This window comes from Doryrhamphus excisus, chromosome 2, assembly GCF_030265055.1.
Source record: "Doryrhamphus excisus isolate RoL2022-K1 chromosome 2, RoL_Dexc_1.0, whole genome shotgun sequence".
Taxonomy (NCBI): domain Eukaryota; kingdom Metazoa; phylum Chordata; class Actinopteri; order Syngnathiformes; family Syngnathidae; genus Doryrhamphus; species Doryrhamphus excisus.
Genome location: NC_080467.1, coordinates 19,363,249 through 19,384,103, shown reverse-complemented (window position 1 = coordinate 19,384,103; position 20,855 = coordinate 19,363,249). Strand labels below are relative to the sequence as shown.

At 44.8% G+C, this 20,855-nt stretch overlaps 3 protein-coding genes across 3 annotated transcripts; 1 reads left to right on the top strand and 2 right to left on the bottom strand.

Annotated features, from left to right (window-relative positions):
- Positions 1 to 16: 16 nt before the first annotated feature.
- LOC131119250 (syntaxin-2-like) lies at positions 17 to 4,008 on the top strand. The gene is made up of 8 exons (XM_058064697.1): positions 17 to 583; positions 662 to 761; positions 1,248 to 1,322; positions 1,634 to 1,707; positions 1,846 to 1,954; positions 2,382 to 2,455; positions 2,551 to 2,688; positions 3,031 to 4,008. Exons 1-8 carry the CDS (start codon positions 533 to 535, stop codon positions 3,256 to 3,258), a joined length of 849 nt encoding a protein of 282 aa, XP_057920680.1. The 5' UTR covers positions 17 to 532; the 3' UTR covers positions 3,259 to 4,008.
- A 455-nt stretch (positions 4,009 to 4,463) lies between these two features.
- pgam2 (phosphoglycerate mutase 2 (muscle)) lies at positions 4,464 to 7,016 on the bottom strand. Its single transcript, XM_058062662.1, has 3 exons — positions 6,524 to 7,016; positions 6,272 to 6,452; positions 4,464 to 4,853 (listed from the first exon to the last, which is right to left on the bottom strand). The coding sequence occupies exons 1-3, from the start codon at positions 6,938 to 6,940 to the stop codon at positions 4,684 to 4,686; spliced, it is 768 nt and encodes a 255-aa protein (XP_057918645.1). The 5' UTR covers positions 6,941 to 7,016; the 3' UTR covers positions 4,464 to 4,683.
- A 1,062-nt stretch (positions 7,017 to 8,078) lies between these two features.
- On the bottom strand, positions 8,079 to 13,291 carry nefma (neurofilament medium chain a). The gene is made up of 3 exons (XM_058064791.1): positions 12,124 to 13,291; positions 11,576 to 11,700; positions 8,079 to 10,876 (listed from the first exon to the last, which is right to left on the bottom strand). The coding sequence occupies exons 1-3, from the start codon at positions 13,135 to 13,137 to the stop codon at positions 8,899 to 8,901; spliced, it is 3,117 nt and encodes a 1,038-aa protein (XP_057920774.1). The 5' UTR covers positions 13,138 to 13,291; the 3' UTR covers positions 8,079 to 8,898.
- Positions 13,292 to 20,855: the final 7,564 nt, after the last annotated feature.

Below are 20,855 nucleotides of genomic sequence, written 5' to 3'. Positions count from 1 at the left end.
CGGCCGCCATATTGCTCGTGAATCGACAACGTTAGCTTCAACAAGTGCTCGTAAGTGGTGATTTGAGACGCAAAGCTCGTTTCATAAGAATAGCAGCTTCACAAGAGCGAACAGTCCTTGTTGTTTTGAACCTTGTTGCTTTCCCGTCGCCCAAACTTATTTGATTGACACTTCCTGTTGCTGTTATTTACATACGGAAGTCTGAAAGCGGTCAGACTGTTTTCATTTTGACACGGTCGCGCGCTCACGGGAACGCGCTCATTCGGTACAGGTGTGCTGCATGCCAACCAGCTTCGCTTCTAACAAAGGTCGTCTTCCACATTATTCAACTTTTCACTCGGTGTCGTGACCATCTGGTTTACTAGTCATTTAACTAAGAGCAGGTTTCGACACTTTGAGCAGAACAGAAGTAGAAGAAAATGGCTAAGGGCTCGAGATAAGGTGGCATCTGGCTTCTGTGTTTGGTCGGACAGGTGGCATTATGACGGCTAATTTGCTATTTTAAGAAACAATGCATGCTTGATTTAGTAACATGGCAAATGCGGCCAGAGGGAAATACACCATGGAGGAGTTTTTCAAAACGGTAAGTGTGCAGATGTTCATGTTTTTGTCTTTTGTCACTTCCAACTGTTGACTTTTGTGTGTGTGTGTGTGTGTGTAGATAGGAGAGTTGAGAAGCCTCATCCAAAAGATCTCCTGCCAAGTTGATGAAGTGGAGAAGAAACAAAGTGCTGTCCTCTCCTCATCAAATCCAGATAAGAGTAAGACTTATATGTAACTGGACACCTTTTAGTGTTTTGCCAGCAGCCATCTCTCACATATCTAAAGTAAACAAAGCCTGTCACACCCATGCTGGTTGCTACGGTCACCAAGCACTTCAATACTGAATACCGTAAAGCCAAAACAAGTTGTAGGACTGTGATGGACCCAGAAGTGGGTTGCAGGTAGCTTGTCGAAAATGACATTAAAGGGATAGTTATCAAACCATGATGTACATTGTTAGTAGCTCATATTAACTTGTTTTCTCATACTATAATGCACAGAAAAGGGAAAGAAATGTGTTCACACTTCACTTAAAGATTGTGAATGATAGGCAAAAGTCCAAAAAAAGTCCAGTTTTGCCTCTCAAAACAATATGCGTTCTATAGAGCAATGCATTTATACCTCTGCGATGCTAACTCCCTTGTGTCTCCATGTTCTCCCTGTCCCTTTTTATTGCACTATCATCATTGTTGTGTTCCTGTCAGGTTGCAAAGACGAGCTGGAACTGCTGAACAACAAGATCAAGACGGAGGCCAACTTATTCCGAGCCAAGTTAAAGCGTGGGTAGAATTTGTGATTGCAGTCATCGTTTGCTTTTATTGCAGTTAATTGAACTCCACCAGCATTACAGACCACTTAAGGTGTACAGCAGTGTGCCGTCATTATTTAACACCATGACAGTGTGTTACTCTTCCTCATACTGAGTCTGAATATTTAATGTCCAAATATTTGTTTAGCAAATGCTAAAGGAAGAGCAGTCTGTAGCAGGTGGTCACAGAGCGAGTAATGGAACATTCCTCCCAAAACAATTGCATATCTTTTCTATTTCAGCATTCTGAAGTCAGTTCTTAATGAAAGTACATTTCCCCAGCATTGCAGGATGGTTTCCCAGTAGAGGGCAGCGGCGCCGGTGTCTCTGTGATGCAGCGCATTAAGAAGAATCAGGTTTGGCAGCGCTATTTATGTATTTCAATGAGCCAGGTGCACGCCGAACAAAGTCGCTCCAAACAATACACTTCAATGATCATTCCCCGGCTCAGTAATGACTTGTCACTATTTGACTTTTATTTCCCCTTCTGGCAGCATGCACACCTGACTCGCTGCTTTGCCGAGGTCATGACGGGTCACCATAAGACACAGGTGGCGTTCAGAGAGAAATGCAAAGCCCACATTCAGAGACAACTGCAGATTGGTGAGTTGAACAGTCCCTCGGTCTTTACCAGCCTCACATGTAGAGATGTGTTGTCTATTAGAACTGAACAAATCAGTCACCCAATAGGTTTATACTGTGCTTCAGTCTGCTTTAATTGGATAATTGGTTAATCACAGTTGCAATAGTAAGACATATAGTTTGTGATTGGATTCAAACATGCAATAAAAGCCTGTTTTGGCTGTCAAGTCTAGTGGTTATGTGTCTCAAGGAACATTACAGTAGCACTACTGACACCTAGTGACCAAAGTATCACAATGTTTTTCAATGTTTCCGATTCAGTGAGCCATTTTTCTGCTTGAAAATGCTTAAAATGCATGATTTAATAATTAATATAGTTAATATCAACGTCTGTGTAATATTGACACCACATGATTTCTTGATTGCATGTGCTTTGTCTCCTCCCCAGTGGACAAAGTGACCACCGATGAAGAGTTGGAGGAGATGCTCAACTGCGACAATGTGACCGTTTTCATATCTGATGTCAGTTTAACCATTTAACCGTTCTCTCTGTGTTTATTTTGGTTTGCCACAGTCCAAAATATCATGTCACAAATTTAAGCTCGTCCTTTCCGCAGATCTGCTCCCATGCTCGTATATCAAGCGAGGCGCTGAGCGAGATCGAGTCTCGTCATGAGGATATCGTGCGCCTGGAGTCAAGCATCAGAGAGCTACACGAGATCTTGTGTGACACGGCCATGCTGCTGGAGATTCAAGTGAGGATGACTCCTATTGTTACTCTTCTAATGCACATGCACTTGGCATTCGAGCCCGCTGCACTCAAAAGAGTCAAAATGGCCGCTGCTGGATGATGCTGTATTTATGGAGTAATGCAAATGTTAGCAATAATTCTCTGTTGAATGTTTGCAATTCATCATTAAAAAAAATAGACACAGCAGTTAATTATTGCGATCGTCATTTCCAGTTAGTGCACAATGAGAGTTGTTGATTTTTGGCAGCATTACCTGACAAAGTCCAGTAGATCCTTCTATTCGCATATAGGCGGGACGACTGCAGTTGTTTGAAAACCAACATGACATTTTGCTTCTTTCAACCAGGGGGAGCTAGTGAACAGCATAGAAAAGAATGTGGCGTTGGCTTCAGAGTATGTGGACGTGTCTAAAGCAGAGACGCACAAAGCAGTGATCTACAAGAAGAACCCATACAAGGTAGTTTCCCTGCCCAGGTTCTTTAAGTCCTTCAGGAGGCAAACGGCTGTGAAAGCATCACCGGGTCCTAATACCTCCCACCTGGACCATGAGGACACCACTCCTGATGCTCACTGAACTTTGACTCAACCAAACATATGGCTCACCTTTTAGATGTGATTAGGAGCCAATCAAAAGGGAGAGAGGCCGGAAGGAATACTTTTTTCACTCATTCATTCATTCATTCATTCATTTTCTACCGCTTATCCTCACAAGGTTCGTGGGGGGTGCTGGAGCCTATCCCAGCTGTCTTGGGGCGAGAGGCGGGGTACACCCTGGACTGGTCGCCAGCCAATCACAGGGCACATATAGACAAACAACCATTCACACTCACATTCATACCTATGGACAAATTGGAGTCACCAATTAACCTAGCATGTTTTTGGAATGTGGGAGGAAACCGGAGTACCCGGAGAAAACCCACGCATGCACGGGGAGAACATGCAAACTCCACACAGAGGTCAGGTCTCCTAGCTGTGAGTTCTGCACGCTAACCACTCGACCGCCGTGCAGCCCGGAATACTTTTTTTCATATGATAAGTTATTTTACTTTAGAAAGTGTGTGGGGTGGGCAACTATTTGTAGTACACGGGAAGTAGATTTTGTGTATTCCTCTTCACTAATATACACATGACCAAAAGCACTACATACTTGGCCAAAATATCAGTGACGCTTGTGGCTTGCGCTACCCTTTACTGACCGGTAGGTGGCGGTTCAACACTGTCTCTGTAATGCAGACTGGTGACGGGTGAGTTGGCCATGTGGTTCCCTGTCATTGTGATGCCAAATGAGATGCACCTCTACCAATAAACTGCCTGTCAATTCTAACTTTCACTTGTCCTTTCCTATTATGTTATCAGTTGTGATGAAATTAAGATAATTTATAATGTCTTCATTTCTTCTGGCCTGTATGAAATTGCCTTAAAACGCAGGGGGGGGCAGTTGATCATTTCTCCCACTTTTCAGCTTCTGGTACTTTTGCTCCTTTTACATTAAAAAAATCAGTGATTTATTTACATTCATGTCTGATTGTGCTGTAGACCGACTTGTCCCTGCATTATTGGAAGGCTGCCATGCTGAACCCACTGACTCCTCTTCCTCACCACCGTATGCTGGATAGGATTTCACAGCACCTTTTGCACAATGCTGAAAGTGCACATTGGACTAAAGGGGAATGAAGAAAAAATTGAGGTGTACAGTACAATGTATTTCAAAGAAGTAGAATGCTGAAAGAGAATTTTGATAGGAAAGAAGCAGGCACAGGCTTTTATAAAAACATGTTTCTTTATTGTTTGTGCCAGGGTGGTGGGTTTGACCACAACTTAAAACAACTTAGGGGTGTGCAGGTGGATGGATGTAGTTATTATGTCATGTTATTATGCTTGAACTGACAGGTCATCACAGAGAACAAACAGGAGACGAACCATCACAAGTTACCCCCCTGTGGAATGGACTACAAAGATGGAAGGCTGACAGTCTCTCACATCTGCCACTTCTTAGATCTTACTTCTTCACTTTGCCCTGGGCAGCCACGGCCTCCATGGCCTTCTTCACGGTCTCCTCGTCACCCAGGAAGGACATAGGCTTCACAGGCTTCAGGTCTGCGTCCAGCTCGTACACGATGGGGATTCCAGTGGGCAGGTTCAGCTCCATGATGGCGGCGTCAGACATGCCTGAGAAAACGTTGAGCAGGATTGTACAGGTATATACATTTGTACTGAAAGAATCTGAATGTTAATACAGGTTGCTCATTAAGAGGATAGCAAGCTTGATTGTACGTAATCCTCCATTTTCATTCATTCAACACAGCATAAAAAACACTGGCTTTTTCTTTGTATGGAAAGACGGCAGCGACAAGCACCTTCCAGCCTATGCATGTCACCACCCTGTTTATGATATGGTGAGTTTGTTTCTTACGACTTTTTCCTGATTACGGAGTCGCACTTATATTAAATACATTACACAGAATGTAGAAAGTCATGGCTTGTAATGTTTCTGCAGGATATCACTGAATAGCAACAAAAACATGAATGTATACAATATTCCCAATGCACAGTGCATTGAAATTTAACTGTTAATAGTTATCCTCCCTATCCGTGTGGAAGTGGTAAGTTTTTGGCTATTTAAGTTGAAAGGAAATAACTTGAAGGCTACTGTTTAGGTCGCTAGCTCTCTAGTTTGCGAGTTAGCATGTGTCTCAAGACCCTGCAGTTGCGCAATATGTTGTAAATAAAAAGAGTATAAATGTGACTATAGTCGTGTTTTGTCATGTCTACAGGGCTCTAATAATGCTTTGTTAATTTTATCTGAAAAAAAAAACATTTGTCTACCCACCAACTATATGTGGTTTCTTAAGTTTTTATTATTTGCAGTTTTATTATATTTATTTATTACTGATTGATTGATTTTCTTTATTCTTGATTTGTGTATTTATTTTTCATCTTATTTTGTGCAGAAAAATAAAAATGAAGATATTTGAGAACAGTGGAATGTTTTATCAGAGCTTTTATTGTAGAAAATCGGAACCAAAGCACTGAAAAAGTTTGTATATTTTTCTGTTTTTAATAAATGTGTTTTGTTTTTTTTTTTTGGAAAACCTGATGCAGCCCAGCCTTGCCCAGACCCTAGCCCCAGTGGCCCCCAAGTAAATTGAATTTGAGACCCCTGCCTTAAAAGCTGTAAATAGTAACCGCAAAAGTCGAATGCAGTACTATATTTAGCCTCATGGGGTACATTAGTATACATAGTACCTTGAAGGACAGAGCACTATTTAGTCTTTTTTTTTTTTTTTTTACAGTTTAAGTGACATTTGCGAGTGCCCTCGAGGCCTTCTCTGCCTGTGTAAGTCCGTCTGCCCACTCCTTGAAACCTCCCTAGATAAAGGTCGTGACTGTAATGGGAGCCAGGCTCATGACCGTCTTCCCTTGTCCCTGAGCTCACAGATGCTATTTATATAAACTGTGTGTGTGTGTGTGTGTGGCGTTGTGTTAAGTGCACCGGTAAGTCTTTGCTCAGCTAAACTACAAATTAAATGTGTAACCTTCCTGTGTGCTTCCAAGTCCCAAACAATGTCTTTCTTCTCCGTGCTCACCTTCTAAGTGCTTGACGATGCCACGGAGGCTGTTGCCGTGAGCTGCGATAATCACGTTCTTTCCGGCTTTGATTTCAGGTGCGATGACATCGTTCCAGAAAGGCAGGGCGCGGGCAATGGTGTCCTTCAGGGACTCGCATGTAGGCAGCTCACCGGCCTTCAGGTTCTTGTAGCGTCTGGACTGTAGGTTGTGTAGTTCAGTCAGAACGGGCAAAAGCAAGAAAACCCGTGAAATGATTTTTCGTGGCTCACCTCACTGATGATGGAGTGATAAGGATGGTCCTTGTCCATGGGTGGGGGCGGGATGTCGAAGGAGCGACGCCAGATCTTCACCTGCTCCTCGCCATGCTTGGCTGCTGTCTCGGCCTTGTTGAGACCGGTGAGGCCTCCGTAGTGACGCTCATTGAGACGCCAAGTACGGATGACGGGCAGCCACATCTGGTCCGTACCCTCCATGATGGTCCACAAGGTCTTGACTGCACGTTTAAGCACAGACGTGTAGCAGATGTCAAACTTCATGCCAGCCTCTTTGATGGCCTGGGCTCCTTGCTTGGCCTCCTCCACACCCTTCTCACTGAGGTCGGCATCAAACCAGCCGCAGAAGCGGTTCTCCTGGTTCCAGGAGCTCTCCCCATGGCGGACAATAACTAGACGGTGGACAGCAGCCATGCTTGTTTGTGGATGTCAAAGCTAACACAGTTAGCTAACCCTCAGCCCTTCCAAGTTGTGCGCACACACACTCTGGCTCACCCAAAGTCAGGCTGGGTCAACATTCCAAGCTTTTTTTATAGCAGCATGGCTGGAAGCACCACGTGACAGACCAGCCTTTTCCACGGTCCACCTGTAGGAGGCCTCCATATTATGATGGACTGGCCGGCACAGCTAATGGGAGCAGACGCCCGCATGTGATGTTCGGGAAGGCCAAAGGTCAGGTATTAAGCTAAAATAGCAACATGACTTTTAAGTGGAGAACTCTTGAACAAAAGTGTAAAGATCAGAGTTGGCTGCAGAGACGTGACACTCAGGTTAACAGAGTCAGGTCATTGCAGTGCTCAGACTGGACATGTATAGTAAACTTTATATTAGGCTGTCTAATATTCTTACAATAACACATTTTATCAGCTTGCTGGTTGGGTTCAGTAGCCTGATGCCTATTGTGGTCAGGGATGTATTCATTTAATAAGAGATATCATAGTGTTTGTAGCTGTACTGTACTGTATATCTGATAAACTGTAAATATTCCCCACAACTTGCCAACAGAACAGAATGCTTAGCTAGTACTTGCTTTATAATGCCTGATTTACTTGCTGTTTGCCGCAATGTGTTTGCCTGCCTGCCCCCCAGTGGTCCAGTGGGTATGTCACATGTTTGTTTGTTTGTTTTTTTGGGGGGAATTTCTGTAGCAATTCGAGCCTTAGAAAATCTTTATTCTACTGTGACAAATGTGTTTGAAATGTTTACAGCTCTACATGCATGTACCGGTGGCAGCTGCAGGGCTCCCTCCTGCAACATTGATGCATGCAGAGGCGTCGTCGTGTATGAGCTTGAGGAGAGGCCCAGTGCAGGGATAGCTGCAATGCAGGTTTCATACTTAACCATTTGTACGATTATAGCGCTCTTATTCAGCAAAACACGACGCCGACAAGGTGCACGGCTTTAAAATTATTCTCATTTTGTCTTTTCATGGCATAAAAAAGGTCTAGTGTGGGTAACACCCCATATAATATCAACATTGCTGCAATGATTCCTGTATTGAGTTCCATGCTGATGTACCAATGTGAAAAACGACACAAGATGGTCTGTAATCATTATGATGTTTATTGAGCAAATGCTGCTGGGAAATTGTTGTTGATGAGTAAGGTCATGGGACTGCAAACAGTAGCACCTCATATTTCTGTTTTGCAATTCAAGTCCGTTCCTATGCATATACCAGAATGCAGGTCTCTACGCTAGTACAGTGTTTCTTTGCATTTGCACTCAGGTAAACATAACAGACATGGATTAAAAAGCATGTTTAAGGCTAGTAGTTTCTCAGGGTTCATGAACAGCATCGGGTACTGCGTATGGTCATGTGATCATCCTGTTGTCATTCGCTGCGGCGGGTGTGTAGTGTCTTTTTGGCTGAGTTGCTATCTTCACATATATGTCAAGTAAGGCTACATCAGCACAGCATTATGCATGTGTGCAGAGGCCCCTCCCTCCTCCACCCTCCCCCCACCCGATCACCCTTCCCTCGTTGACTTAAGCTAGAAAAAGAAAGTAACTTCCCGCTTGCCTTACAGTGTGACCTTTAACACGTGTCTCTTTACAGTCTATCCTTAACATACATACAGTACATACACGGGAGAGGCAAGTGCCCTCCTTCAGCCCCTGAGCTAGCATGCAAAGCCCCGCCCACCCCAAAAACCACAAGCTCATCAGCGAACTGCCGAAAGAACAGAGGAAGATAAATGTCTGAATGGCTGCCTCCCTCAGTGCGTCTGCAAACATGCATTTCTAACATTTGTAGTATTTGTTTGGCTTCTCTCTAAGTTGTGTATTATGTGGCTCTAGCTGTATGGTGGTCTTTATGTTAGTTCTGCTTGATTGCTTGTCTGCTTCTCGTCCTCTTCTCTTGCTTCTCCGCCTCAGTCGCCTTCTGTCACCTGCTTGATGGACTGCGTGGAGTGCGTCTCCGTCTTCACGGTGGAGACCATCTTCTCCTGCAGCACCTCCTCCACCTCCTTCACCGTCTCCGTCACCGTCACAGACTTGGTGACCAGCTGCGAACCGTCCTCCCCCGTGGTGATGGTCTCCACGGTTTTGGTGATCACCACCTTTTGGCTGCCGTCGTCTTTGATGGGGCTCTCGTCCACGCCGTTGGTGATCACGTTGCCGCCCTCATCCTTCTTCTCTTCCTCCACTGGGCTGATCTTATCGACATCGCCGTTCATAGCCACGTCCTTCGTCTGCTTGTCATCCGTTGAGTCGCTCTTTTTGTCTTCGGCAGGCGCCGGCACGTCAGATTTCGTTTCTGTCTTGGGAGATTCTGCCTTTGGTGAGTCTGCTTTTGCCGCCTCTGATTTGGGGGAACCGGCCTTTGTTGAGTCTGCTTTTGCCGATTCTGATTTCAGGGACTCTTCTTTTGGGGAAGTCGCCTTTGGTGAGTCTTCTTTGGGGGAGGCAGGCTTGGGAGATTCAGATTTAGGTGACACTATAGGGGAGCTAGCCTTTGGTGCATCTTCTTTGAGGGATGCAGGCTTGGGTGTTTCTGATTTAGGGGATTCGGCCTTTGGGGATGCATTCTTGGGGGATTCGGCTTTTGGTGATGCAGGCTTGGGGGATTCAGATTTAGGGGATGCAGGCTTGGGGGACTCTGATTTAGGGGACTCTGCTTTTGGGGATGCAGGCTTGGGGGACTCTGATTTAGGGGAATCTGCTTTTGGGGAGCTGTCCTTTTGTGGGTCTTCTTTGGGAGATGCAGGCTTGGGGGGTTCCGCTTTAGGGGATTCTGCCTTTGGGGATTCAGATTTGGGAGATACAGGCTTTGGGGTTTCAGATTTTGGGGAACCAGGTTTTGGAGATTCAGATTTCGGAGAACCAGCCTTTGGTGATTCAGATTTCGGAGAACCAGCCTTTGGTGATTCAGATTTTGGTGAACTAGGCTTTGGGGATTCCGATTTTGGGGAACCAGGCTTTGGGGATTCCGATTTTGGGGAACCTGGCTTTGGGGATTCCGATTTCGGGGAACCAGGCTTTGGGGATTCCGACTTTGGGGAACTAGGCTTTGGTGATTCGGACTTTGGGGATTCAGGTTTGAGGGAATCTGGTTTTACTGGTACTGTTTTGACAGTTTCTTCCTTTTTGGCTTCAGGCTTTGCAGCGTCTGTTTTCTGAATTTCCACTTTGGTGACAATAATTTCCTCAGCTTTAACCGTTTCCTCTTCTTTTCCCCCTTTGTCTACGCCCCCCTTTGTTTCCTTGTCTGCGTCATCATTTCCTTCATCCTTGTTGTCCTCTTCATCTTCCTCTTCTCCCCCACTGGCCTCTCCTCCTCCTTCTTCTTCTTCTTCTTCTCCGTCAACATTTGCTTTCTCAGGCAAAGCTTTAGACTGTTGAGTTTTGGAGCACAGGATGGTTTCCTCCACTTCCTCCTCATCGTCACCTGCCTCCTCCTCTCCTTTGCTCCCCTCGTCATCGTCTTCTTCATGTTCCTCCTCCTCACCTTCCTCCCCCTCTTCTTCCTCGTCACCACCCTCCTCATCTTTTCCCTCCTTGGCAGGTGCACGTGAACTAACTTTGGCATCAGTTGCAACTATAACTTCTTCTTCCTCCACCTCACCTTCCTCCTCACCACCAGCCTCTTCCTCCTCCTCCTCCTCCTCCTCTTCTTCTCCACCGCTGCCTTCCAGTGTGGCCGAGAGTTCCTTTGCTATCTCAGCCAGGGCGTCCTCCATGTCGGCCTTTTCATCCTCCACCCTGGTCTCCTCAATGATCTCCTCCACGAACTTATGGTGCACTTTCATTCTGGGAGCTTCTGACTTGACCCTCATGATCTTGGAGGAGGAGACAGCTGGACGATGGGAGAAGGTGCTAAAGTGGGTCTCCTCGCCCTCCAGGAGTTTCCTGGTGGGATAATCGGTCAAAATTGTTTCACTTTCATTCATGTTAGTTAGTTTGTTTTCCACTAAAATGCATCTAGTGCCATCTGTTGCTCGTTAGACTAAAAATAATGGAGACTTAATCCTCTCCTGGCTGCAGCCAAGTCATGCATCATTTTCCTTTAATCAATTGCTATGAATTCTTTGCAATCATTCGACTGATGGATTCGTATACCCCAACGTCTTCCGGCTTCAACGGAAATAGAATCCTAACACTTCAAATTTTCAGTCTTTGTCAATCAAGTACAATCAAATCAAATATATGTATGTAAACAATATCACCATAATGTTCAGCATGTAGGCCAATAATATATATGTTTCAACACTTTGCTCTTTGCTATAACTATGAAATTGAATAAAAGTTACGGCAGACCGATGTAATATACCTTCTAAATTAGTTTTTACTGTTGAAATGACCAGATTGGACACATTTTGGAACCAACGTTAAGTCCAAATATTCTCCAATATTCTATATCAATAAATTTCCATTGCAGTTGCCTTCATGTGAAGGGACATAGTGATGATTTGACAGTATATTGACATATTTATTATCAAAGACCGCCCCCAATAATGCCCTAGATCCGCTATACAGTTGAGTTCCACTATATGATAAAATACATGACTATCACCTTAGCCTTAAAAGTGCTATATAATGTAAGTTCACCTGTATGCAGCAATCTCAATGTCCAGGGCCATCTTGACATTGAGCAGGTCCTGGTACTCACGCAAATGACGTGCCATCTCCCATTTGGTGCTCTTGAGCTCATTATCCAGCTGGTGGATTGTCTCCTAAAAACACAAATACACACACTTCATAGTAAAAAAAAAAGAAGAAATGTTTATATTTGCACGTCTCAAGGTGACAGATGACTTAATAACAACATTAATCTCACTTGAAGACCTATTGAATTACAAACTGCAGAGTCTGCAGGCTCGGTGCATATTTAAATATGCCCACTTCAAGGACTCCACATTTCAATGAAGTCATCCCGCCATGACTCTTACTCAGCAAAAATGTGGAGAGGGAGGGAGGGGGGTGCAGTGCTGCAGTGTTTCCCGGTATAGTTAACTCTTTCGTGGGACTTTACACAGCGAAAGTCAGGAAATAATACAGAATAATACAGAATGACAAACCTATCCAATCACATGCATGCATACACAAACACAGGAAGTAACACAACGTCATGTTTTTTCTGATCTCGGTCGTCGTACCTGCAGGCTGGCCAGGTCGCTGTTGTGGCGGTCCTCAATGTCACTCAGCTGCCTCTCCAGCGAGTCTCTGGTGCCGCGGACCGACTCCAGCTCCACCGTCTTGGTCTGCAGCTGGCGCCGGTAGTCGCTGATCTCGTCCCGGGCGGACTTGATGGCGTCCTTGTTCTGCTCGGCCGCCTCGGTGAGCTTGGCGTAGTGGCACACAAACCAGTTCTCCACCTGCTGCAGGTTCTGGTTGGAGTGGCCCTCCAGCTCGCTGCGGATCTCCCGCAGAGCCTCGGTGATGTCGGCCCTCTGGGGGTCCCTCCTCTCCACGGTCACCTGAGACGCCTGGATGTGGCCCAGCAGCTCGCTCACCTCCTCTTCGTGGTTGTTGCGGATGAAGGCGATCTCATCCTGCAAGGACTGCACTTTCTTCTCCAGCTCAGACTTGAGCAACTCCGAATCGCCGGCGTCCTTCTTGAGGACGCGGATGATGGCCTCGGTGTCCTCCCGGATGCGGGCTTCCTCGTCCAGGCGCTCCCTGATCCGCTGGATGTCGTCATCCAGGTGCTCGGTGTCCAGCTGAATCTGAGCCTTGTCGCGGTGGATCTGCTCCAGCGTGGCGCGCAGCTCCTGCAGCTCCTGGTCGTAGAGGTCGCCCAGCTGGGAGCGGGACACCTGCTGGTTCCTCAGAGCCTGGATCTCCTCCTCGATCTGCTTGTTCTGCTGCTCCAGGTAGTGAACTTTGTCGATGTACACAGCGAAGCGGTCGTTGAGCCCTTGGAGTTGCTCCTTCTCGTTGGAGCGCCTGCAGTCTGCACTCAGGAGAGAACTTTGGCTGAGCTCCATGCTCTCCATGCGGGGCTTGTTCACGCTCCTCTTGTACGAGGCGGTCACGCCGGGGCCGGGACTCGCCCGGGACCACGTCTGGGAGCGGTAGCCGCTGGAGGGGGTGCCGGCTGAGCGGCTGTAGCCGTAGCTGCTCGTCCTAGCGTCCATGACTCTCCTAAAGGGGCTCCCTATGGCGTCCATGCGGCCGAGTGTGCGGAAACTAACAGGAGGATGTGCACCAAAAGTGAGGCAGGAGAGTAGCTATGTGGGTGTGCTATGTGTGTGTGTGTGCATGTGTGTGCATGTGTGTGTGTAGGTGCGAGGGGGTGGATGGCTTCCACAGCGACTGCCACCTCCTGTGTGTGCACCTTATATATGTGAGAGGGAGGACGCTAAGCAGCCAACTTGCTGCAGTTTTCTTTGGGCCACTCGGGAGGGAGGGGGGGGCACGTCCGGTCTCACGTCGTCTGCTATTGGTCACACTCAGCCACGTGACACACAGCCCCATCGCCGGACAGGGTGTGATAGGTGTGCGGTGATGGGTTCTATGTGCATACATGCGCTGTCATGTATTTGTAGTTAAGGATTACACGTTGGTGTTTCCAAAGTCTAAGTGGGTTCCATTGCATTGTCCCTATGAAGAAACACACATACTGTAGATGGGTTTCAGCACCATGGACAGTCGCCCTTTGCAGCCACTTTAAGTAGACGGTACGAATAGTAGTCCACCATGCAAGGGCCACTTTGACGTACTTGTAGATATGCTGAGAAGTTATAGATATATATTTCAAGAAAAAAACTACATCTCAGATTTGTGATATCGATGATAACGTGTGTTGTTAGTATGAACGTAAAGAATCTTTGTACATTTTTTTTCGGAATATTATGACTTTCTTCCCATAATATTTTGACTTTTCCCCCAATCTAGTTTTCCAAAAATTACAACTTTATTTTATTTAAAAATAATATAATTTTTTAAAGTGTAATTTAACCCCTATGCTATTAAAATGGCAAAAATTTTGACTTTTTTTCTTGTTAGAGTGCAACTTTTTTCTTAATATTTTTACTTTATTGTCTTAAAATTACAGCTTTTTTAAATTTGTATTATTTATTTATTCTTGTAAATATGACTTTATTCCCCCCCAAAATTGGACTTCATTCTCGTCACTCGTTCATTTTTTCGCAACCTAATTTCCCACTCCCCCACCCCCCAAAAATGAAACATTTCCTCTTCATTTCATTTTACTATTTTTACATAGTAATTTCACATTACTATTTTTTTGCTTAATATTCTTACATTTTTCTTTTTATTCAATGATATTTTCACAATATGCCACATTAGACAATCCTACACTTTGTAATTGCTGTAGAAGCAACACACTGGAATGTGGTGGTTCTGCCCCCCCTTCCAGTGTCAGTGCAGGGCTGGTGCGGTGGCTCACCACCACCTTATTGATCACCTATCAATCAATTGGTTGTGATCAATGCCAAACGATCCACAGCTGTAGTAGTGCGTCCCAAAGAGCTGCATCAGGGTTTTAAGGATTTTAGTACTATTCTCTGTGTATCTAAGTGTATTTATTACACAGCCTAATCTACATGCAGTACACTTTTGCATATATTTACATGCTGCAGAGGGAGTGTATCTATTTTAAGTCCTGTATGGGGACTGTAAATGAGCACGATACAGGAGGCGCGCCGGCATGCTGATGTCCCATTGTCCTTGACCGCCACTCCATAAGCAAGGGGCAGCAGGATGCCAGACGCTTTTATTTCATATGTTGGGGCTCCCGCAGCCTCAAAGTGCTGCCGGATGCCCTCAGAGGGAGACATGAGTGAGTCTGGGTGGGGTCCTGCAAAAGATCCATTGGGCCTCAGTTCAAGGCTCAGGCGCACTGCAGAAGTGGTTTGAAATGTTACTGCAGCTGAATACGCAAATACACTCATCACAGTCTGAAGAGTGCGCACACACACACACACACACACACACACAAAAGAGGTCATCAAGCTATACACACATCTTTAGGTTTTACAATGCAGTTGCTTGTTGTTGTTACAAGGCAAGGACGGCACGACCTTACATTGAGCTGATGTGCAGCTGACTAGCACATCAAGATAGCATTGCTGGCGTGGAATATGAGCTGAGTCAGCAGCTTTTCACAAGCATTGACTCCAGGACCATCTGCAAAGCCGTATTTCTTTTAGTATAGGTGAAGTATTAGAAGCAGCTGTCAGTACGATGCAGTACAGTTCCACACCCTAATCATAAAGCACGGCCATTTTTGTTGTTGTTATGCTGGTGTGGATATGCAAAAATGACACTTTTGTGTCTATTTGCTTTAAAGTTGTGACTATGTAAAAGCTATTTCTTTGGACGAAGAGCCCAAAATGGAAGCACACGGAGTAGCCTAAAGTTTGTCTACAAACTGCAGGGATTTTTAAACTCTAACATCTCTGATATAGCTTATATTTTGAGGGACTGTTTTCAACACAACTTAAGCCGCAGCACTAAGATGCTGTCTCTTGATGCTGTGCTCCTCTCCAGCAGATATCTTCAGCTGTGTGTCGAGCAGACGGCACGTTATGTCTCCAACTCCATGTCCTTCCTCTGCCACTCAAGCTTGACCGAGTCACCCAGAAACGAGAGCGTGAGTTCCATTTCCAGACATTCCCGTCATTCCTGTCGTCCCTTGCAATGTCGCGGATTATTGCTAGATAATAATGGGCTGTGGTCTATTATTAGTCAAAACATAATGATATACAGAAAAAGAGAAAAAGCTTTTTGTGAGAAGATATATTTCAATTTGACACGTTGGTTTAGCCAAAGGGGGTGTTTACGAAAAGGCCGCTAGCTATGCCATCTCAATTTAGAAAGTCATAAACTGGTTTTATAGGCTGTAAATATATTCAATTTATTAACGTTCGATCCCATATCATGGAAATTCATTATGTCTGTATTTCCTCTTCTAGGCAAAGACCCCCAAACCCACTTTTAGGTTCCGACCCACCAGGTGAGATTCACTGGTACAGTAAACCTCGGATATATCGGATTCAATTGTTCCCACTGGTTTTGTCCGATATAAGCGCAATCCGTTATATGCGTATACCGGAAAATGTCCGTTTTACGCATATATCGGATTTATATCCGGTATATGCGTAAATCGGATTTTATCCGTTATAAAAAGGCACTTCCTTGACTATGTTTCCAATGTACCTGGATGCGCAGGCAACGCTGCAAACGCTGCAAATGACGTCGTATAGCGGCCTGTCACGATTCGGCGAATCGGAGCGCCACGATGCGGCCATCCGATATATGCGAGGGAAATTTAATGGAAATGCATTGGAACGGGACTGGAGATTTTGTCCGAAATAGGCGAAATCCGTTATAAAAAAAATCCGATATATGCAATGAATTTTTATTGGAAATGCATTACAGAAAAATTGGTTCTTTTTTATCTGTCCGTTGTGAGCGAATTTCCGATATATCCGAGTCCGATATATCCGAGGTTTACTGTATTTCGTGTAGTATACATTGTTGCTGTTGGGATAGCAATATCACACAAAAACACACAACAGGCCTTTGTTTGATGGTTTCAGGGTAGCAAAAACTACACAACCGACATCTTGGAGGGATGGTTAGTGTGTTAGTGACCTTATATTATAGTAACACTATTATATACATTATGTTGTATGAGTAGATACAGTACACAGAATATCATGAGCCAGCAGAGAGGTGTAATAATGATGATGCCAATGATGCTCAGCCCGCCGCTGAGGTTGACAAGTGGAGGCTGTGTTTGGGCTCCAAGACTAATGGGCCGTGTAATGGGAGGCGTCACTACTGCAATAGCAACACATCTTGCTTGGGTGGCACATGTTGTACACGTACGCTCTCCATATATAACCACTCTCTGGCCTTCCTGTGTTTGGGGTGGCCAACTTAAATACATTTGATTAGATGAATGGATGCTTCTATCGTTGAAATTCAAGGCTTCATGACCTCACAAAAGCCATTTTGTTTTCCGCTGAACCAGTGCGAGGTAGATCGAGGTATTCATGTATGCCCATATTTCTGCACCTGTCCAATTCATGAAAATAAATAAATGTACATTGTCAAGGGTGCCCAAAGTTTTGCATACAACTGTACGTAATTGTCTATATGCTTAAATTTGAAAGGTTTTTTTCCGAGAACAGTCATTGGTGATCACATGGTTGGATGGAATGTATTTGACATGAACCTCCTTCAACCCTGCTGCTGGATTAGCTCCTTTGAACGCGCCCCGCCCTGCTCTTGTGTCTCACCTGCCGTCACACCGTCTGCTCCGCAGTCACCATATTGTTGGCCTGCTCTTGTTCACAGCGATAACGTTATTGCTCCTTCGACCTCCAACAACAAATCGATCTTCTCCAGCGCGGTATCATTTACCTTCAGGTATCGCCACGCTTGTCAGCGCAGTGTCCTTCACAGCAACATGACAACATCTGGGATGAAGCAAAGCGGACGCAAATTGTCGACAAACGTGCGACTGTACATGCTCTTCAAAGCCTTCACACGTTGGTGGATTCGTGTTATTGCACATTCAGCTACTCATTATGGTTATGTTGGACTATTGACACACATCCCCCAGAGGACAACATGCAGAACAGATAAGGAGATCAAAACGTTAGGCCTGTCTTTGACAACAAAACACACATTGCTAAAGCCACACATTTTGTCCTCGCAATGTTGCATAGCGGCTGCACACTGGTCGAGTGGTTAGTGCGCAGACCTCACAGCTAGGAGACCCCAGTTCAATCCCACCCTCAGCCATCTCTGTGTGGAGTTTGCATGTTCTCCCCGTGCATGCGTGGGTTTTCTCCGGGTACTCCGGTTTCCTCCCACATTCCAAAAACATGCTATGGTATGAATGTGAGTGTGAATGGTTGTTTGTCTACGTATATGTGCCCTGTGATTGGCTGGCCACCAGTCCAGGGTGTACCCCGCCTCTTGATAGGTTCCAGCACCCCTGTGACCCTCGTGAGGATAAGCGGTAGAAAATGAATGAATGAATTTTGCATAGCAATGATTCAAGTGTGAAATATGTAGAAAACATTTGAAATGTTGAAAATTTGTGGCATAAATAATATCTGTGAACTAGTCATCATGAAGGCACCACAACTTGTGCGTATACACAATGGGTCTTTTGGCTCTTCCTTATGTATTTCTGTTCATAATTGATCATAATACCCAAAGTGATGTCTTCTGGTCAGCAATTCCCTCTCCCACGCTGTTTGAATAGTTCTAGTTTGAATAAAATGTTCAACCAAACATTACAAAGCATGAGACTGTATATAAGTTAGTGGGCTGCATACTGTATAGCCCAGTGATTCCCAACCGCTGTGCCGCAGGACATTAGTTTTCCCCAGCATCTTATCCAATTTCACTTAGTCAGTGAAGTCAAGGATTCAACGCTTCAGCATTCTTTTGCTGTAGACTCTTTCACCGTACTGTCACCCCACTTTTTCACAATCTGGCTTCTTTTCAGATGCTGTGGCCTAATAAGAACGAGTGGCCTGTCTGGAAAACATACATTGACACCATGTGTCCTCTCCTTGGTGGAGGTTGAAAGGTAGCTTTGGCCATCATGTTTTGATAAGATGCGTGTCTCAATACTTGTGTCTATACATTGTATTCATATTATGTAAGTCTTCTACTTTCCACTGCTCTTTTCCAGGAAGTCCACATTGATCCGGTGTCCTGAGATATGGACATCAGAGAGAGGGGTAAAGGTTACAGAAGAAGATGTGGAGGTAAGCAGGGTGTGACAGGATGTATAGATGGTGCGGGATGGTGATGTTAGTGGGGGGTTTAGTGGGTGGTTCTGCAGGACAGTGACGTGTGTGTACAATGGCGGGGAACAAATGAGCAACAAGGGTGTGTGAGTATCAGGGACCGGGGGGGGGGGGGGGGGGGGGTATAGGTGATGAGAGAGGGAGGGGTTACACTGCAGTTTATCTGCAATGCATCAGTAGCTCTCACTCTCTCTACCTCGCTCTCTCTCTCTCTGGGCATCGGGAGGATGCGGCTCTTTTCTCCACACACTGACATCTATCGTCTATCATCTATCTATCGTGACAAATCAAGAACTATACTATTATTAAAGGTACAGTTAAAACATCATTTTGCTTACTTCTAGTGAAGTGTGCAACCATGTTTACGCTGTGAGGGGCAACCTTCACCCCAAAAATGTATATGTTGCCATATTTTGCAGTGAACTGCAACCATGTCATTTCTTTCAACTACTTAGCAAGGAAACGAGGAACACGCTACAATAAGGTACACAAAAATACAGTAGTATTGTACAAACCCACCTAACCCTAGCCACTAGTTCTAAAGTAACTACTCTAAATTTACTGCATATGCCTTAGTTCCTCAATAACTACTCAATTCATTACTTCATCATTGGTTTTTCATTATATCCATAGTAACTACTCAACATGTACTGTGCATGTCTTAGTTCCTCAGCAACTACTCTAAATTGACTGTGTGTCTTAGTTCCTCAGTAATTACTCAATTCATTACTTCCTCATCAGTTTTTCATTAGTTCCTCAGTAACTACTCTAAAATTACTGCATATGTACCTTAGTTCCACAGTAACTACTCAATTCATTACTTCATTAGTTTTTCATTAGTTCCTCAGTAACTACTCTAAATTCACTGTGCATGCCTTAGTTCACCAGTAACTACTCAATTCATTAGGTACGCATTCGTTTTTCATTAGTTCCTCAGCAACTACTCTACATTTACAATATTTACCTTAGTTCCTCAGTAACTACTCACTTCATTACTTCCTCATTCGTTTTTCATTAGTTCCTCAGCAACTACTCTACATTTACAATATTTACCTTAGTTCCTCAGTAACTACTCACTTCATTACTTCCTCATTAGTTTTTCATTAGTTCGTCAGTAACTCGTCAAAATTGGCTGTACATGCCTTAGTTCCTCAGTAACAACTCAATTCATTACGTTCTCATTAGTTTTTCATTAGTTCCTCAGTAACAACTCCAAATGTATCCTCAGTAACTACTCAATTTATTAGGCACTCAGTTTTTCACGAGTTCCTCAGTAACTACTCTAGATTGACGGTGCGTGCCTTAGTTCCTCAGTAACTACTACACTCATTGGTTCCTCATTAGTTATTCATTAGTTCCACGGTAACTACTCTAAATGAACTGCTCAATTCATTAGGTACGTGAAATTCAAAATTCATTGCCCTGATTTATGATACATTTATGTTGTTACTTCATTCCTTTTCCATCTTTTATCCTCATGGAGGTCACAGGTGAGTTGAGTTTATTTCAGCTGACATAGGCAAGAGGTGCGGTACACCCGGGACTGGTTTGCAGTCAATCATAGAACACGTTCATGTTATAATGAGACATTAAATGTAACCCGCGAGTTGAAATGGCATCAAATCCTACACTTGCATGTTGAGCATGCTGTTTGCGATGTCTGCGTTGTTCCCGACAAGGAAACACCGACGTGTGTGTGCACCAACACACCCACAAGACGCATCGAGAAGAGGCCATCAGTGTGCTGACATGTGCTCGCCAGCGTCAGCAGCTTTGCTCGCCTTCAGCAGGAAGTCGATGATCAGCGGGAGGGCGGGCAGATGAAGATGTAGTACCGTTAGACCCTCGATTACTCCATCAGTGTCACACAGGTTAATTGCAAGGAGGTAACAAGTTAAACTGACAAAGCCTGTTAGCGTGGTTTAATCTGAAGGAACAACCTAGTCTGTGGGGGTGCAGTCAGGTGTCCAGGGAGGAAGGGGAGGGGGGGCTACAGGCATAACATCTCTTCAAGGTTGGCGGGTCTGTTGTTGTCTTTATTCAGTAAGTAACTACCTGGATGATTCCAGTGGAGACTCTTCACTTTC

What these genes read in the sequence shown, in the direction of transcription:
- nefma (XM_058064791.1), bottom strand. Translation starts at nt 13,137, where the DNA reads ATGGACGCCATAGGGAGCCCCTTTAGGAGAGTCATGGACGCTAGGACG. An exon ending in GCGACCTGGCCAGCCTGCAG is followed by an intron (nt 11,701 to 12,123) that starts GTACGACGACCG and finishes TTGTGTTTTTAG; the next exon opens with GAGACAATCCACCAGCTGGA. An exon ending in ATTGAGATTGCTGCATACAG is followed by an intron (nt 10,877 to 11,575) that starts GTGAACTTACAT and finishes TTATCCCACCAG; the next exon opens with GAAACTCCTGGAGGGCGAGG.
- LOC131119250 (XM_058064697.1), top strand. Translation starts at nt 533, where the DNA reads ATGGCAAATGCGGCCAGAGGGAAATACACCATGGAGGAGTTTTTCAAA. An exon ending in TGGAGGAGTTTTTCAAAACG is followed by an intron (nt 584 to 661) that starts GTAAGTGTGCAG and finishes GTGTGTGTGTAG; the next exon opens with ATAGGAGAGTTGAGAAGCCT. An exon ending in TGACCGTTTTCATATCTGAT is followed by an intron (nt 2,456 to 2,550) that starts GTCAGTTTAACC and finishes TCCTTTCCGCAG; the next exon opens with ATCTGCTCCCATGCTCGTAT.
- pgam2 (XM_058062662.1), bottom strand. Translation starts at nt 6,940, where the DNA reads ATGGCTGCTGTCCACCGTCTAGTTATTGTCCGCCATGGGGAGAGCTCC. An exon ending in ATCACTCCATCATCAGTGAG is followed by an intron (nt 6,453 to 6,523) that starts GTGAGCCACGAA and finishes CACAACCTACAG; the next exon opens with TCCAGACGCTACAAGAACCT. An exon ending in CATCGTCAAGCACTTAGAAG is followed by an intron (nt 4,854 to 6,271) that starts GTGAGCACGGAG and finishes ACGTTTTCTCAG; the next exon opens with GCATGTCTGACGCCGCCATC.